The 19725-nt window shown below is 40.4% G+C and overlaps 1 protein-coding gene and 1 long non-coding RNA gene across 2 annotated transcripts; one reads left to right on the top strand and one right to left on the bottom strand.

Moving 5' to 3' along the window:
• Positions 1 to 4257: 4257 nt before the first annotated feature.
• LOC122646418 lies at positions 4258 to 17511 on the bottom strand. Its single transcript, XM_043839973.1, has 2 exons — positions 16825 to 17511; positions 4258 to 4587 (listed from the first exon to the last, which is right to left on the bottom strand). The coding sequence occupies exons 1-2, from the start codon at positions 17120 to 17122 to the stop codon at positions 4475 to 4477; spliced, it is 411 nt and encodes a 136-aa protein (XP_043695908.1). The 5' UTR covers positions 17123 to 17511; the 3' UTR covers positions 4258 to 4474.
• On the top strand, positions 15915 to 19592 carry LOC122646419. The gene is made up of 3 exons (XR_006330614.1): positions 15915 to 15926; positions 17640 to 17643; positions 19442 to 19592. It is a non-coding gene; the product is annotated as an uncharacterized LOC122646419 (long non-coding RNA).
• Positions 19593 to 19725: the final 133 nt, after the last annotated feature.

Genomic DNA, 19725 nt, shown 5'->3' with positions numbered 1-19725 from the left:
AATATGGCAGATGCCCTTACAAAGAGATTAAACAAAGATCGAACATTCAAAACTATGGGGGAGATGGGGTTAAAGACCATTTAGTCAGGTTTTAACCTAACCCAGTATTATTTTGAATTATTCGAATCTCATCTAGCCTTGGTAAGCATTCGGGACAGTTTACATGTTTTAGATAACTTAGTTAGGTTACTAAGTATGGGGGTTTGTGAAATCATTCCAAACTTGATGGTGTAGCAAATTCTTCATGTGAAGTTTCCTTACTTTGTTATTTCACAAAGGAATATGAAAAATGTCTGATATGTTTCAATGATATTGTGCTAGTTTTTATGTCATTCCAAATTTGATGACATGTCTTTTATAGTATGGTGTACCATTCCAAATTTGATGATACAACATAAATCTATGACTGATATGACGAACACAGTATTCCAAATGGAAACATAGTATGATCCTTATGATAGAGACTATATAGGATTGAGTTCTTGTAAAGAAACTTGATGATGATGCTTATTGTTTTTTGATTAACCTTCAGCCATATATGGAATGTACTAAGTTCTTATTATTGAACTAGATACTATTATACAAATGATTGAATTCATATTATCTTATGAAATTCATATTTGACAAATTACAGAGAATGACGAAGATGGAGGAGAACGGTTGAATCTGGATCTCGATGAGGATGACTTACTTGATGAGTAAAGTCACATGGATTGCAAGGACTTTTTCTTTTGATTATTTCTTTTGGTTTAGCCACTTGCATGTGGAACTTTGGATTTATTGTTGGGTTTAGTTTTGATCTAAAACCGTAGTTTTATTTCTTGAAGTTTACTTATTACTTATTTGATTTATTGAATTATTGATATTCAATTTATATTGATTCAATTACTGATTGAACAATGGTTTCTATTCATGTGTGGTGGATATATGTAGAACGTAGGAGGAGATTGTAAGGATATTTATGTAATATCCCTTCATATATTCTAATATAATCCTACTTGTATTAATGCCTAGGCTGTGAGGGGCAATCTTGTAAGTAGCCCATCTAACCTAAACCCTAGTTTCCCTATATATACTAGCTGGAGGCAGCAGTCTGGGTATTTCAAACTAGATACCCAGGGTGTAATGCTTTAAGCAACCTTGTGCTTAAACCCTAAACCCTAACACAACAGTCCATGAGTACTCTGGTTGTCCTTCTAAGCAACAGATGTTTCTGTGGATGTGTATACATGAGAACCCCTGTTTCTCCTTTGATGTTCCTGTTTTCCAGGTCTTGGAAGTGTCTTTCCCCTTTTTTGTTCCAAAATGCATTTTAGGCTGTCAATCATTTGTTTTCAAGTGGTGATCGAATGTGCCTGGTATGTCTGTTTGGACTTCCATTTAATGTTTAATTGCAGACTTTCCTTTCAACTAAGTCTGCAAAATGGCATGAAACTGTGGCAAAATTTTGTCTTGTTTTCAATGTAAGCAAGTATATCAGCAAGTAATGGAGCAAGTTTCTCACTTATGGGCTTTACATGTGTAAAATATCTTTTAAGCTGAGATTACAAATCAGGTTGATGGATGTTGGCTTGTGTGGGTAGTAAATGGTGGATGCAGCATTCAAGATGGCAGACTTTACCATGCAGCTGTTGGATGGGTAACATCTACTCTTGATAATTTGTTCTCATAAGCAAAGGGACAACCAGATTGTGTAGGCTAACTAAGGAGGCAGAGTGGAGGGTGGTGTTGCTGGTTCTGAATTCAAGCTAGATTTCTTTGGACTGTAGAATCATGTTACATATGGATCCAAAACTGCAAAAGAGATTCAGATATGTTAGAAAAGAAATATATATTTTCTGTACAACAATGAATTTGAGTCATCTACATAATTTTGAATGACAATCAAATGACAGAAAAGTATGGTTTCACTATTATGCAGAACTTAGGTGTCATTTAAGGGTCTTGAGCTTTGGGTAAATTCACTATTAATCTTGTTTATAGGTGCTCAACTCCATGGGCTATTTATGGTTTTTGCTTCAAATAGTTAAGGAAGTTGTCCACTAGTAAGAGACAAGAATAAATCAGTGATAAAATTTTATTTTGGGAAAATTACATTGTCACCCTTTGAGATTTGTACTAAATACAAAGTGACCCCCTATATTTTTAAATTATACAATCCAACCCTGTAAATAGACGGTGTTAAATAATACAATGTAAATTACCAACTTTATCCTCTTCTAAGATCATTAATCAAATATAATTAAATAACACAATTTAAAAGACAAACAGACCCCTTAACAATTAACAAAATGATGGGTTGAGTCCCGTCTTCTTCAATCGACCAACGCAGAGGGCTTTGAGCCTTTGACCATTGCTGCCGCCATGGTCGCACCTCATATTTCCAACTCTCAGCCATGAACACCATAAGATGTCATAAAATCGACAACCTGATTCGTAACCACAACAACAAATATATACCTTTTCGCCTGCGATTTCAACTTCCCTGAAATCCTGAAAAACAGAGATGACCTTCGCTTGAGATCAGCCGGGGTTTCATCAGAAGCAGTTATTGGGAGAGAGAGGGTTTTGGACCCATGGTGGGAACTGGAAAGCAGTGAATCTTTGGATTTGTTAGAATCACCGTACTAATTTGTAGAGGAGGAACAACAACAGCTCAACTGAGGATAAGGATTTGCAGCAATGCAAGAGGAACTGCCGCCCGCCATCGTCGGCAGCACCACTAAGCACAGTATAAGGAAGAAATGGGGAAATAGGGTTTCATAGAAGATGAGAAGGGGAGAAGAATAGGGTTTCGCGTTGCTTCCCACTATGACTCTTACTTTTGTTTCTTGTTCTACCTTCACTTCTTTCATTTGCTTCTCAGACTTTCAGAAACAATTCTGTGAAGCGGAATTGGGATTCACTCAATTTATTGCTTGTTCTCTTTACTGTTGCTTGTGGGTTTCTTAATAGAAGAAACGATGATAGCTCCTCTTCCTTCAACAGGGATAATGTTAATGGCGTCTCTGCTCACATTTCAGAAGGTGTTACAGAGAACCCACTTCCATCAACAACCTCAAGACGTCAATGGTTCGAATATTCTTCGGATTTAAGAATCTATGATTCTGTTGGAGCTGTTACTTCTGATTCTTCGATTTCAACGAATGTGGTTCGTTTGAGGAGGAGCTGCAGCTCATACCCGGATTTCAGGCAATAGATCTCATGGATTTCCAGCGAAGATGACAAATGGCGCCTCTTTGACGACAATGACATTGATTTGAATATCGGTCGGCGTCGGAATACGTTTGCCGTCGACGAGGACTCAACTTAAGGTTTTGCAGAAGAGGAGATGGGTTTACGCAGGGACTGCTTGTTCTATTTCCAGGGGCCATTAGAGATGCAAAGACCTCTCATGAGAGGGAATGTGAAGAACAGTGAACTTTTGAAAAGGAGTGTGAATTTAAAGATGCCCAACCCTTATGGGCAAAATGGTAAGCTCACACGCCATTAGGGGGGTATATTAGTCATTTAAAGGCAAATTTTACTAATACCGTAACACTTTACTAACGGAGTGGGGCTGACTGTAATAACTAACCTAAACTCAAGGGTTGCGACGGTTATATAATTTAAAAACACAGGGGGGTCTCTATATTTAATATAAACCTTGGGGGTGGCAGTGTAATTTTTCCTTTTATTTTTATTAAAAACAAAAGAGGCAATTATGCCCGATCTGATTCGGTATTAGTAGAGATCGATCTCGATCCGATTTACGATACCGTAAACCGTGGTCTCGACCATAGTTAGCAAATACTGGAACGGCAATAAAACGGAGTATTACGGTACGTGTTTTAAACGGAATTAAACGGCGAACGGTACAGTCAAACAAACGGTAAAAAAAATGAAAAACGGCAAACGGACAGCAAACGGACAGTACGGATTTTAAACGTATAGTTTTCCTACATACGGGACAATATTACTTGAATACTTGCACCTAATGTTAAAAAAAAACTAACATCCAACATTAATACATATGTATTTCACAATCCATTATAAGTTTTTAGATATATCATCTAATATGATCCAAAATATATAATCTAACATCAATTCCAAATTCATAAATCATGACAACATAACATGTCCAAAATCCAAACTTCACATATATCATCCTAAATGTCAAAAGAACTCAAAGTATCATTATAACATGGTCAAAGATCAATAAAAATGCATGAAACTAAAGAAAGCGATTCCCTCCATCAGCTCCAATGTTTTGTGAATGTGGATCAGGTTCTTCATATGTTTGTTCAAGTCTCTCCATATTTGGCTCAATGTCTAACTCAGGTAAATCACCAAGTTTTTCTAAATCAATGGGCCTCGCATCTTGAAGTATTTGGTTTTCATACTTCTCTCTCATCATTGAGTTCATTCTGATGTACACCAAATCTTCTAACATTTATGGGGCCAATCTATTTCTCTTTTTTGTTTGTGCTGCCTCCTAAGCACTCCAATTACGCTCACAAGGAGAGGAACTATAAGGTTGGCTCAAGATTCTACAAGCAACTTTTCGAATCACAAGAAATTCACCACCAACAAATTGCCACCAAATCCCTACAAATCATCACAAGTAAGCACATATAAGGATGATATATTTAATAATGTTGTACAAGAATTTCTGCTGGAGAGAATCCTCGTTACAAACGCAGTTCTTAAACTGTTACAGAAGATTGAAAAGTGTGGAGAATGATGGAACCAAAGAAAAACAGAAAATCAGCCTTGGAAGAACACATTCTCTTTACTGATTATTACAGACAAAAATTGACCTCCCCTCATGAAGGGCTTGCCCTATATTTATATAGTTGGTGGGGATCTACAGTAGCCCATTCTTCGTTAGCCATGGTCTTCCCTCGTTGTACGGTTTTTTGGTACTTCTGTTCGGGATATGGTCCCCCCTCTGTCTTCGGGATTCCCGGTCCACGTGGGAGTTTTCTCTCAAGGGGGTCTCTAACCGCCATCACTCCACAACTGTTACGCGCGTGGGACTTTGTAGGCGTGCCTTCCAAGTCACATCTCCTGGCGAGTCCACGTGTACATTCATGATTTAAAGTGAAAAGTATGGTGTAACATTTGCCCCCTATTCTCTTTACCTTATTAAATGTTTTGGTTAAGGTGACGAGAATACAATCTTGGTAAAATTTAACTAATTTACTTATAATTTCAATGTATTGTTTATCCATATGAAAATAATGTACCTTATATTTTGAATATCATATTAAGGGTCTATGTTTAACACGTGGGAGCGAAAACGGATTCAACCCTTCGCGCCTTTTGAGAGCCTTTATCAGGGAGTTATAAAATTCAATTTTTTAGACCCTTCTATCCTTTCCTGTGCTCTTAGTTTTAAGTCTAGGTCTTTTCATCTTCTTCGCTGTCCAAGCCAAAAAGTTTTGCGAGGATTTCTAAGGACTTTCTAAATCCCGTACTTCATTGTCTATTGAACCTTCTCGATTGGAGGCCTTTTCTGAGTCTGGTGATATTATTCTGCTTCTTACGTCCTTTCCAAGCGTAGGTTCTTTTGATCCAAGTGAGTATACGCTTGATATTTCCCCTTTTTTTTTTTCAATTTGAGTTCTTTTTCTGCTTTTATTTGCATTTAGGAAAATGGAAAAATATAAAGGAAAAATTTCAAGAGTGGAATACGATGAAGTTGCTTCTTTGTTGGATGAGTGCGTGAATTTGTATTATGGTTCTGTTCAGGAAGAAAATCGAAGAATGTCTTCTTCCGCGTCTTTACCAGAAGAATTGATCTCTAGGGTTTCAATATTTACACCTAGGAATGCTTTCGAGATTCAACTAATGTTTCTACCTTGGATTCTATGAGACAATTAGGAAGGAGAGGTTATCGAATTAAACAGCCACAAATGGATTCTACTATTGGGAAAGGAGTGGGCGAGATTTCTTCTGTTATCTCTGATTTCAATCTCATGGAGATCCGTTGTGTTTATGGGATCTCGGAAGATATTGAACTAAGGGTTCCTTCTTCCGAAGAAAGGCTGAATCGACCCCGTCGAGGGGAAGTGGGTCTTCTTTTGGATGCCTTTGAGGCTGGCCTTCAATATCCGCTCTCCATTTTTGTGGGACGTCTTCTTAGGCATTATCAAATTTCTCCTTGCCAATTGGTCCCTAATGGTTGGAGAAGTATTGGGGCTTTCCAGATCAAGTGTCTTCGATTGAAGAGACAGATTTCTGTAAGTTTGTTTATAAAATGCTTCACCCTAAATCATATGAGTACCCACCCCGGATGGTATTATTTTCGCCAGCGTGGTGGTGTCCCTATTATTGGGTCTTTTCCAACATCCAACCATGGCTGGAAGCAACGATTTTTCTGGGCAGTCCATACAGGACCGGGGTTTTCCCGATACTGGAAAGGGGAACAAGATTATTCCCTTAGATTCTATTGATCAAGCTAGTTTTGAAGCTATTATGGCAGACGGGAATCGGATCAAGGGTGAAACCATTGATTTACAAGATATGGGTGAGGTAGAATTGGGTGAGTACCTCGGGAATGGAGGTTTACGAATAATAGATGAGGATTTATCTTGTCTTGTTTTATGTTTATTTGTGATATATTATTTTTTTGTGTATGTTGCAGTGAACTTCGGTTTGGACTCTTTGACTAGCCACATAGTGGAGAAAGATCTTCGCATTGATGGGAACCAGGTTTTTGAACCTTTAGAGGTGAGTGTGGGTAAGAAAAGAAAAGCGTCTTCCTCCTCGGGAGATAAGGGTCTTTCCAAGAAAGGGCTACTAAGTCCTTCTCCTGCATCTTCTCGAAATACCGAGGTTGAGGGTCCCTCCCCGAAGGAAGGAGGTAATCTCACTATGGAGCCAATCCCCCAAGAGGTTGGATCTTCTACAGGGTTAATTGATCATCATGCCGGTGGGTCTTCCATGGTACCTACCGACCTTCCTAATGTTCTTAGGAAGGATAAAGGTAAAGAGAAGGCAGACATTGGAGTGTTCATCCCAGAATGGTCCATTACTAAGGATCAAAAGGTGGTTGGTGATCTTGCTGCTTCCAAGGAGTGGGTTTTGAAAGGCATTGCTCCGGAGGATCAAGTTTTACTTTCTGGGATGCCTGACGTGTTGCTGGAGTAGTCTGCTTTTGCTCAAAGTTTTGAGGTGAGCTTTTTGTTCTATTCTTTTCCTCCTTATTTTCTATATATATATTTTCTAACCTCGGTTTGGTGTCATTCAGGCATTGGGTTATCTTTCTAAGTTGGTGCTACGTAGGAGGAGCGTGGCTGATGTATATAAAAAATCAGAGGAAGATCTGATAGTGATGAGGAGGTCTCTCGAGTTTTCTGAGAGTGAACGAATTCGTTTAAATGATGAGTTGAAAATAGTGAAAGCTGAGAAGGATTCTGCTGAAAAATCATTGTCAGGAGTTCAAGAGAAGTTGAAATTGGCCGAGGCATCGGCTAGTTCTTCAAAAAATGCTCTTAAGAAGGAGAGGAAGAGGATAGATAGAAAGAAAAAAGCACTTGATGACAAGCAGGCTGAGATTGATGAACTGAAAAAGCAAATGTCTACAGCTAAAGCTCAAGCTGTCGAAGAATATCTTCTTCCAGAGGCATGTCAGGAGATGCATAAAGGGACTGCTTCCTTAACTTTAATGAATACTGCTTATTCGTTGTGGAAGCAAGTGAGAGAAAGACAACCAGATTTTAAGTTCAAGGGGATTCAAGAAATCGATGTGATGATCGAGCGATTGGAATCTGGTACTTTCAGGCCTGGTTCCTCAGTAGGGCAGCCAGATGTTCCTCTTTCCTCTTCTCAAATTCCTCAGCGTGTTCCTCCAAAAACTGTGGATCCAGGGGCCAAGGTTGGTTCTGATGTGATTACGAGTGGTGGAACTGTTGAGGTGACTATTGCTACTGCTATGAATGTTGCTCCCGAACAACAGTCAGAACCCTTTGTTGAAGGAGGGATGAGCATTCCCTCCCCCACCTTTAATCTTTCTACCCCCACTGAGATCCCTGATGATACTTCTAATGTTTAACATTTTTAATGTTTTTCTTTCTTGTTTTCATGATTCAATGAAAGGATTTTAAATTTTTTTCGTCAGTCTTTTCCTTTCTACTTGTTTATTCACTATATTTCTATATTGGGTTTTGTCATAATTTGCTCATTCCTTTACCTCGGAGCTTGTCTCTTCACTAAATACGTTACCTCGAGTAATCCCAAAGCGCGAGAAGGAGCTAGAGTCTCAAGTAAGAATATTGAGTCGTGCCAATACTGTTCTGGCGAAGCGTCACTCCGGGTTACAAGCGGAATCTAAGGAGCTAAAGGAAGAGCTAAAAAAATTAAAAGAGGAATTGGAGACGTTTCAGGCTCTGGAACGTCGGGAGGATGACTTGGCAGCAAGGCTAGACTATGCTCGGGATATTGTGAATAATGTTGGTGATTATGTATGGGCTGAAAGACAGGTTGCGGCGAACTTGACAATTACTCATATACTTGATTCCCCAGCCTTCGAACATTTTTGTAGGGAGAAGGAGAGAGAAGGAGCTCATCGGTTGTTCCTTCAATTAAAGGATGTTATCCCAGATTTTGAATGGGACAAGATAGAAATAGGGTTGGATTTTCGAATTCCTATTTAGGAGGTAATGCTTGACCCTTTGTCTATAGCCCTTCCTACATTTCCTCCCCTGCAGAATGTTCTTGGGCCTTTGCCCCCTATTCCACCGGGTCCCGAGCTAAACTCCTAGATGTTGTGTTTGTTTATTTTTTTATTTTTTTATTTTATTTTTTTGTGGCATCTTAGATATTTGTAATTATATGTATATTTCAAAAAAAATATAGTGATATTTTACGTACCTTGTATTATTTCTCTGGCTTCTGATGACGCTTACACTTCATTTGGGCATTGTGGTCCCTAATAATGGATATCTCACTTTTCCAAGATTTTTGGCAGATTCGATGAGCTTTCATTTATTGCTTCCCTATTTAACTGACGCTTCTCACGGCTTTATGCTTATCAGAACTGTTGGGCGAACTGAATCGTTGTTTTGGAAATCACACCTTTTCTAGTCATGGGAGTAGTATGGACTCATTAGGATTGGACCACGTGGCTTAAAGCGTAACTTCTTTGAACGTGGGATAGCTGTCTTATTAAATTCCTCTTTAATCTTGAACCGTCGCCTTGCCTTATATATAGTGGAAGATTTTTTCTAATGTCTTCAGTTCTGGAGAAGAAATTCTTACTCTTTAATGGCTCTGTTTCGCTGTTGTTATCGCAATCTCATGGAGATTCCATATCTTCAGTACCATCTTGATCATGGAAGTTCTCCCACACATGAAGGACATAAAACCCTAGGATTCTTACCTTACAGAAGTTTTCCTTTCGGCTTCAATCTTTAATCAACATTTTTCATCACAGCTTCGATCCTCAATCGACATGCAACGTCTTTTGAGTCGTCAGGCTGTGGTGGTACCACTCTGTGATATCTCCCTTTCTCTTTCTTTTCGAAGAAGGAAGGGTGTTCTGGAGAGGTAGAGAATCCTTAGGAGACTTCTTGCAGTTGATCTTCACTGTTAACATATTTGGTGATCGACGGTGTGGATCTCGCAAGCTACTGAAGGACCCTAAATGCCTTTGTTTTCTCTCAGGATTTTTTGGTTTCTTTCCATCACTGGTTTGAGAGGAGTAGGAACAGGGGTATTTTGGTTTCCTTCACCATGCTCGGGAGTGAATCGCTCCTAGCGATGTTGTCTTCTTTGGATTCTCAGGGGGTGTCTGGAGCAGCTGGTGCCATTTGTCCAACACCGAGCTTGGTATTGATCACCGAGGTGGATATATATTTCTTCTGCTCGGACTATTGATGTTCGATCTTCCTCAGTTCTTTTTTGCATGGGTTCCCCCTATACATAATCTCCTGGCGGTGTGATTGTGCACTGAAGTGGCCATGTTTCTTCCTCGATGGATTTGCTTCCTAGATGAACTGTATTTATTGTCTTCGTTGCACTCTAATGTTTAAGGAATGTAATGGCTTTTTCATGGAGCTTGTAAATTCATACTTGTAATATTGCATTGAATATTTAATAAAGAGACTGCTTTACTTTATTCTGCTTTCTTTGTATGCTCCTCCTTTTCTTCGAAGCAAACTCTTATTTTCACTGATGTCCTTTGTGGTTGATACTTTATCTTATCTCACCTCAGTTTTGCTGTAGCACTTCTACGATTCTTGCCTTTCCTTGGTTTTTTAGTAGTGCTTCTATAATGTGATTCGCCAGGATGACCATTATTTCTTTAGGGAAACGCCCCTATGGTGCAATTCACCATTATGGTCGGATGACCATCATTTCTTTAGGGAAGCGCCCCTATGGTGCAACTCACCATTATGGTCGGATGACCATCATTTCTTTGGGGAAGCGCCCCTATGGTACAACTCGCCATTATGGTTAGATGACCATAATTTCTTTGGAGAAGCGCCCCTATGGTGCGACTCACCATTATGGTCGGATGACCATCATTTCTTTGGGGGAAGCGCCCCTATGGTGCAACTCACCATTATGGTTGGATGACCATCATTTCTTTGGGGAATAATATGCCCACTGATCATGTTATGCTCCTCAGCTCACCATTTGTAGGAAACTTTGTATGCTCATTGTCGACTTGAATTTCACTTTATTCCACTGAGAATCATGACAGATTTACAAAAGTTGTAGTTTAACATCATTGGTAAGTTGACCTTTTACTGATAAAATTTTCGTAAGTTTTCAGCATTCCAAGACCGAGGTATGTATGTCCCTTCTAAGGTTTCCAAATGATACGCCCCAGGAGCTACTCGTTTGGAGATTCTATACGGTCCTTCCCAGTTTGGTGATAGCTTTCCCATTGATCTCGGATCTGAGGCTTCAACCTTACGAAATACCAAATCCCCTGGATGAAACTTTCTGCTCTTCAGCTTCTTGTTGTAATGACGTGTTGTGCGCTGTTGATGCATTGCATTCTTTAATCGTGCTGTCTCTCAGATTTCTTCTAATAGATCCAGGTTTGCCCTCAACTGTTCATCGTTGTCCTCGGGGTTATATGACTGGACTCTAAACGAAATTTCCCCGATTTCCACTGGAAGTATGGCTTCTGTACCATATATGAGCATAAAGGGTGTTTCTCCCATGCTTAATCTTGTAGTTGTTCGGTATGCCCACAGAATATTGGGTAGTTCTTCCACCCACAACCCTTTTGCGTTTTCCAACTTTTTCTTCATCCCATCTAGTAATATTTTGTTCACTACCTCCGCTAATCCGTTCGACTAGGGATGTGCTATCGATGTCTTTCTTAGCTGAATCTCATACTGATCACTGAATTCTTTGAATTTCTGCCCAAACTGCTTCCATTGTCGGTAATAAGAATCCTCGATATCCCATATCGATAGATAACAGAGTGAAGGAAGAATTTCCAAATTTTTTCTGCGAAAATGGTGGCTAAGGCCTTTGCTTCCACCCACTTTGTAAAAGAATCCACAGCTACTATCACAAACTGTCTGCCCCCCGACGCTTTAGGAAATGGCCCCAAAATATCCATTCCCCACTGTACAAAGGGTAAGGGACTAGATATGAAAGTGAGCTCGGTAGCTGGCTGACGAACGATCGGTGCAAATTTCTAACATTTCAAGCACTTGCGAACAAAACTTCATGCTTCTTTACGGAGATATGGCCAAAAGTATCCTTGTCTATGACCTTGTGGGCTAGTGCTATGCCCTCCAAGTGTTGTCCGCAAATGCATGTGTGTATCTCTCAAAGTACATATTCGGCTTCTGATGGTTGGAGACATTTTAGATAGGGCATTGCAAATACCTTCTTATATAATGTTCCTTCTATCATTGTATATCGGGTGGCCCTCATCCTGACTTTCTTGGCTTCTTCTTTATCGGTGGGTAATATGCCCCCCTGGAGGTAGTTGATTAATGGATCCATCCAACAAGGTTCTGTCTCCACCGGTAATACTTCTTCGGATTGTGCTATGCTCGGGGAGGTTAGTATATCCAGATACATAGTTCTACCTAAATCTTAAAATCCGAGGTGGCAAGTCTTGAGAGGGCATCTGCTGATGTATTTTGTGCCCGAGGTATTTGTAATATCTCGAAATGATTGAAGTTTGTGATCAAGTCTTGAACCCTTCTCAAATATTAGGCCATCCGTGTTTCTTTAGCATCATATTCCCCTTTGACTTGATTAATTATCAACTGAGAATCACTGTGTACAGTAATACGCTTCACCATTAGACTTTGTGCCAGGTTTAATCCTGCAATCAAAGCTTCGTATTCTACCCCATTATTAGTGGCCTGGAATTCGAACCTTAGCGCGTATTGCACTATAAATCCTCCGGGGCTGGCTAATATCAAACTTGCTCCACACCCCTGTGCGCTGGATGAACCATCCACATATAGCGTCCATTCTTCCATTGTCTCCTCGGGTTCCACGGTGGTAATGATTTCCTCATTAGGAAGTGTACATTCTACCACAAAATCCGCCAAGGCCTGAGCTTTTATTGCAGTTCGAGGCTTGTAATGGATGTCAAATTCCCCTAACTCCACGCACCACGCTACCAGTCTTCCTGAGTGGTCTGGCTTAGCCAATATCTTCTTCAAAGGTTGATTGGTAAGCACTTCAATGGTATAAGTTTGAAAATAGGGCCTTAATTTTCTAGCCTCCATAACCAATGCATATGCATATTTCTCCACACTGTTATATCTAGTTTCAGCATCTAGGAGGACTTTGCTGACATAATATATCGGTTTCTAAGTTTGCCCATCTTCTTTGACCAGAACGGCGCTAATTGCAACAGCGGAGATAGCCAGATACAGTTGCAGTATATCCCCTGGTTCAGGCTAGGCTAAAAGAGGAGGTTGTGCCAAATACCTTTTTAGTTCAGTAAAGGCTATCTGGCATTCTTCGGTCCATTCAAAGGCAAGCTTGAGCCCTTTAGCTCCCTGCTCTTTTGCTCGACTCTTGAGAGTCTTAAAGAAGGGTAGACATCGGTTCCCCAAGGTTGAGATAAATCTTCCGAGCGTCGTAACTCTTCCTATAAGTTCCTGCAATTCTTTGACTCTTCCTGGTGGATGCATCTCCATTATAGCCTTAATCTTGGTCGGATTTGCATCGATTCCTCTTCTTGAGACCATGAAACCGAGGAACTTCCCAGATGTGACTCCAAAAGCGCACTTGGCTGGGTTTAACTTCATCTTGCTTTCTCTTAGGACTTGGAATGCTTCACTTATATCTGTAATGTGATCTCATGCTTTCAGGCTTTTCACAAGCATATCATCTACATAAACTTCCACGTTTCGGCCAATTTGGTATCTAAAAAGGTAATTCACCAAGCGTTGGTAGGAGGCTCCTACATTCTTCAGTCCAAAGGGCATGCAGATGTTACAATATGTATCTCTACCCACGATGAATGAAGTTTTCAATATATCGGGCTCATACATCCTGATCTGATTATACCCTGAATAGGCATCCATAAAAGAAAGTATTTCATGGCCTGCTGTAGCGTCTATCAATAAATCAATACGAGGCAAAGGGTAGTAGTCTTTAGGACAAGCTTTATTCAAATCGATAAAATCAATACACATGAGCCACTTACCATTGGACTTGGGGACCATTACAATATTTGAGAGCCATTGCGGGTAAATGGCTTCCTCAATAAAGCCTGCATCAAGTAGCTTGGTTACTTCTTCAATCACTTTCTCTTGTCGTTCTGGCACAAAGGTTCTTCTCTTCTGGAATACTGGTTTGGCATTGGGGTAGGCACTAAGCTTGTGTTCAGCTATCTTTCTGTCTATCCCCAGCATGTCAGCGGCAGACCAGGCGAATACATCCGCATTAGGTCTCAGGAAGTTTATGAGGCCGGTTCTCCTCTCACCGATCAGGTTGGCGCCTATCCAGACAAGGCGTGTGGCATCTCCTTCTATTATCTCCACTGGAGCCAGGTCCTCAGCTGGTTCACTTCTTTATGGCTCTTTGATATCTCGGTTATCATCCAAATGGATTAAGTTCATTTGCAGCTCCTTCCCCCCGGCCCTCAGATATCCTTCGTAGCAACGACGGGCCGTTACTTGACTTCCTTGATACTCCCCAATCCCGTGATCGGTTGGGAACTGCATGACTAAATGGGGAGTTGAAACCACTGCCTATAGAGCATTGAGATCAGGACATCCCAATATCCCGTTATGCGTGGAATTCACCTTTACCACCAAAAAGTTCATCATCATGGTAGAGAGCTTGGGTTCTGTCCCCACCATGACCAGCAGCTCGATCGATCCTTCAACCTGGACCGGGGCTCCATTGAACCCATAGAGAGGGGATTCCACTCTTTTCAGCATCTTGAATTTCAGGAGCTAAGGCATCATAATATAGGATGTCTACTGAACTCCCATTGTCCACCGAGATCCGCCCTACTGTGTAGTTGGCGATCACCATCTTGATCACGAGAGCATCATCATAGGGCGTCTATATATCTGCCAGGTCTTCATCAGAGAAGGTCATTGGGTAGCTGGTTTTCCTCTTTTTGAGTCTAATCTTAGTTTGCAGCACATTCTACGTATGTTGCTTTCGGGAGTTTGAGGTTTCTCCCCCAAAGCTAGGTCCACCAAATATGGTGGTGATCTCTCTCAATGGTGCATTCTCAATGTGGTTTTTACCTCAGGAAACTTCTTCTTTGTCAGCCTTGGGGGGTGACCTTCGCCTTCTCTCGAGCTCCCGAGTTTGGTAATCCGTCCTTCGGTCACTCGCCTTTTTCTTGATGAATCGGCCAAGATGTCCCCTCTGGATAAGCGCCTCTACCTCGTCTTTTAACTGTTTGCATTCCTCGGTATCGTGACCGTGATCTTGGTGAAATCGGAAGTACTTATTCTGGTTGTGCTCATGGGCTGGCTTGACCATTTTGGTTGGCCAATGTAGTGTGGCCTGATCTTTGATCTCGTTCAGAATATGTTCCCTAGGGTGAGTCAAGGCCGTATATTTTGGCTCGGATTCTCGATCTACGGCCCTAGGAACCCAAGCTTTCCTATCATCTCTCCTTTTCTTTCTATCCTCATCATCTCGGTTGCGCTTCACGCCGGTCTCTTGGGGGATTTCTTCCTTCTTCACTTGAGTTTTCTTCTCAGTTTTATCTTCTCTCTCTGCCGCAAGGACTTCAGCCAGGTTGATAAACTTTTCACACCTCGAGAACAATTCATACATATCTCCTGGTTCATCCATGATTAATGACTTTTTCACCTTGATATCTCTGATTCTACTTCGCAGAGCTTGAAACTTCACCGTTGGATCCAAGTTTTGGACCTACAGGTCTTCTTTGTTAATCTTATAAGAAAACTTCTGATGGACTCTTCCGGTTGCTGCTTTATAGCCAAAAGATTGGTGGATGTCTTCTTGTGTACCCTGTTGCTCACAAAGTGAGCCAGGAAGGCCCGACCTACATCAGTGAAATTAGAGAGAGATCGTGGCGGAAGACGGGAAAACCATTGACCCGCTGCCCCTTTCAGAGTGGAGGGGAAGGCTCTGCACATTAAAGCGTCTGACGCGCCTTGGAAGAACAGGAGGGACTTGAAAGTTTTCAGGTGATCCTCCGGGTCGGTAATGCCGGTGTATTGTTCTATAGCTGGGATCTTGAACCCTTTTGGGAGAGGTTCAGACCACACCTCATCTGTAAATGCAAGATTTGTTGTGAAGTGGAAATTGTGGATTGAGGCCGGGTTCTTTCCCTTTATGACTTCTTGTAGCTGATCTTGGAGTTCCAGGACTTTATCGTTCAAGGCTTGCTCAATCTTTGTCATATGTGAATCATGATTCTTGGCGGCTCCTGGTATCTCCCTGTTCTTCCTTCGAATATTATTTGCATTGCTATGGTTCTCGCTGAGTTCTGGAGAATAAGATCTTTCTCTGTTCAATAATGGAGGTGGGGGTACAGGAATCCCCTGTAGAAGACCGCGTTGCATTTCCAACATTTGTTCGATCTTATCATCCCTGCGAGTCTGCATTGCGTTGAACTACTCCACTGTCACATAACATGGTGGATCTCTTGGAAATCTTGGCTGTGATTCAGCTAAATGCGACGGCTCCGGATCTTCTGAGATATGATTTTGCGCTTCTTGATGGGGAATTACTGGTGGAGCTCCTACCAGACCAGTGACTGAAGGTCCCGGAGGGGGAATAGCAGTAGGAGCAGTGGTAGCGATGGATCGTGTGACCCTTGCCTGATTTCTCTTGTTTGTCATGGTGGGATCTTCGTAGGTTTCTATCTCCGGTTCCCACAGACGGCGCCAAATGTTGTACAAGAATTTCTACTGGAGAGAATCCTCATTACAAACACAGTTCTTAAACTGTTACAGAAGATTGAAAAGTGTAGAGAATGATGGAACCAAACAAAAACAGAAAATCAGCCTTGGAAGAACACATTCTCTTTACTAATTATTACAGACAAAAATTGACCTCCCCTCATGAAGGGCTTGCCCTATATTTATATAGTTGGTGCGGATCTGCAGTAGCCCATTCTTCGTTAGCCGTGGTCTTCCCTCGTCGCACGGTTTTTTGGTACTTCCGTTTGGGATATGGTCCCCCCTCTGTCTCCGGGATTCCCGATCCACGTGGGAGTTTTCTCTCAAGGGGGTCTCTAACCGCCATCACTCCACAGCTGTTACGCACGTGGGACGTTGTAGGCGTGCCTTCCAAGTCACATCTCCTGGCGAGTCCATGTGTACATTCATGATTTAAAGTGGAAAGAAAAAATTTGGTAATATTTAATAACAAAATAACATTAAACTAATTAAGTAAGAGACTTACTTGGATGGTTAGTTTTCATCATTGTTTGTCCAGTTAGATTGAACAACCTTGGGCTCTTCATGCGATACTCAACTATTTCTTTCATGAATTGAGCACGATCTTCTTGAGGAATCATGGTGTCCAAAATAAAATCTTGTGCATCCATAAATTTAGATCCCTCAACATCAAGTCGACCCTCATATAAAGTAGAAGGATTTAAAAATACACCAAACACATGAACATGATAAATAATGTTCTTCTCCAACCTAGCAACAAACAAGTCCATGATAGTTAAGTACTTCTCTCCATCATTCTCCATTAATTTCCTTAATGTTTCTTTTGCCCTTTCTGTTGCTTCATATAAGTAACCTGCAGTAGAACCATCACCATCACAAATCGAAGAATCCGAATGATTGGCTCCATGAAAGCAACAACCACTTTTGCCCCTTCCCAAAAAGTATTAGATTGAATAATCCCAACAGTTCTTACAGCCATGTCAGCTTTATTGAATTGAAAGGATCTCCATTCAGATGATGCCACAAAAAGCCTCAACTCGTTCTCAACTACAATGATAGATTGAAGCATAAGAAAATGAGTAGCAAACCTTGTTTTGCAAGGCTGCTTAATCTCTTTGTTATTTGTGAATTGCCTCATCAATGCTAGAACACCTGTGTGTCTATGAATATAATCCACTACAAGTTTTCCATCTTCAATCATATTACTCACCCATTTCACATGCTTGTGGATATCTTTCAAAAACAAATTAATCCCATGCGCAGCACAATTTGTTCTATATAAATGATGCCACTTTCCCATCAACATATCACCACAAGAAGAAAAGTTAGCACCATTATCTGAAATGAACTGCACAACATTGTTTGGTCCAACTATTTCAATGACATCAGGTGGAACATTCACAATGTATTCATTGATTTGCAGGCATTCGAAGGTGAGTTCTATCCCAAGCAGCCAACAAGGGGAAGATGAGATGAACCTTTCTGCTTATCAGTTACACATCCCCACAAAGCACTTGAAGAGAGCTGAGAAGATCAAAGCAGCCCTGGAGAAAAGCATTTGAAAAATTGGTTTGTTGTTGAATCTTGTCGCCTTTTCCTATAGTTGATTATATGTTGGAAGATCAGTTTAGTTTTCTACATCTTATTTATAAGTTAGACTCTAAAATATTTCAAATTTTACTTCTTGGGTCTTTAGCTCAAATTGGTAGAGCACTTGGAACATGAGAATGTCTCAAGCATGTTCTAAGGGGATGGTGGTTCAAATCCACCAAGATCCTTTTCATTCAACTGTGGTTCTACTTTCATTGTGTGCTCAAACCTATATTTTCAATTAGCATTTTCACTTTAGTTGGATGGAACTAAATGCCTGCATGGGCTTTATAATCTCTGTTTTCTTCATAGTTCTAAGTCTTTTCTTGGCATGTTCTTTGCTCTAATTGGAGCCCTAGTTATATAAGCACATTCTTGCTGATTCACTTGGTCTTTGTTGAGAATATCGCTTATTTCATTCTTCGTCTTTGTTTTTATTTAAGGTTGTGTGATTGATTTTGGTATTCCTGGACAGAACAGGCTAGGGTTATGGCAGGTGGAAAAATAAGGTTATTAAACTGAGGTTTATCAATTTGAGTTGATAGGTTTTGATGCCAGGGACTGATATTCCAAGTTTGGAAGCAATCAGAGTTGTGAATACGTAATTATGGAGAAGTTAAATGGACTGAAAATGATGGGAAACAAGGTATTTGTGGGAACAGTTCAACATGCTAAGAAACAAATGTGGATGTTCATTTTTAATTTCTAGTTATGCCATCACCCATACTTAAAAAAAAACATATCTGAAAGAAAACATCAATTCCAAGACAAAAATTTGAAAGAAGTTTTATTAAATTAGTTTAAATAAGAATCTTGATGGACTCGAACCATCATCTCCTGGGAACAAACCTAGGTGCTCTTCCTTTTTGAGCTAAAGACTCACCTACTTCCATAAACCATGTTAGTTTAATCCTATATAAAAAAATGATATATTATAGTTTTTAATGACTTAGTTTTAGGTTGACTAGACAACAATCTTTGGCATGTATATTATGGAGGCTAACAGATTAATGGGTCGGTAGGTGAAGTATAACAGATTAAAGAGAGGCAGATCAACAGCTTTGTTCCCCCCATATCTTTTAACTTCATTGCTCTAATGCTCTCCCATTCCATGCAGCTGATTATACTTGTTTAAACCAAGGCTTGATGAAACCACCATTACACAAAAGAAGATTCAGCCACTGCTCCCACACTGAATCAAACCAAGACATGTGTTTTGCTAAGAGGAGAAGAATTTTTTGTATGAAGATAGATACAAAAAACCCTTAAACCTAAACAGCACCAATCACTAGTCATAGTTCTCTTAACCCATTTCCACATCAATCTTTCTTGTCAAATTAAAACCATTTAATTTGACAAGAAAAAGGAGAACCTGTGCCAGCAGAGAACCTCCTAATAATTATTACTAGGAGGCCAAACAACCCCATCCTCCTCCCTCCTCTTTCATTCATAAACCAAGCCGACACATTTTAAGCCGACACATTTTAATTGGACCGTACCATCAAATTATTACCACATTCAATACATTTCAGAAATGTCGAAGTTAATCTATTTATACCACATTCAATACATTTCAGAAACACAGCACCCCCAGGAGAGTAAGCAATCACATTGACCCAAGACCTCTTCTTTATGTCAGTCCAAGAATCAGACATAATTGCGCAACCTATGATACCCCATGTCACCTTTATGCTTGTTACATATTGCATGACATCTACCTTTTTCTCAGGAATCAAACTGCCACAAAGATTGCTATAACTAGGTACAACATAAGTTGGCCCATATGCACATGCACCCTTTATCATATCAATAAAAG

Source organism: Telopea speciosissima, chromosome 11 (genome assembly GCF_018873765.1).
Source record: "Telopea speciosissima isolate NSW1024214 ecotype Mountain lineage chromosome 11, Tspe_v1, whole genome shotgun sequence".
In the NCBI taxonomy this organism is placed as follows: Eukaryota; Viridiplantae; Streptophyta; class Magnoliopsida; order Proteales; family Proteaceae; genus Telopea; species Telopea speciosissima.
The sequence above is the reverse complement of the archived record's forward strand: the minus strand, read 5'-3'. Positions and strand labels throughout refer to the sequence as shown.

What these genes read in the sequence shown, in the direction of transcription:
- LOC122646418 (XM_043839973.1), bottom strand. Translation starts at nt 17,122, where the DNA reads ATGGAGAATGATGGAGAGAAGTACTTAACTATCATGGACTTGTTTGTT. An exon ending in GATGAAAACTAACCATCCAA is followed by an intron (nt 4,588 to 16,824) that starts GTAAGTCTCTTA and finishes GATGATTTGTAG; the next exon opens with GGATTTGGTGGCAATTTGTT.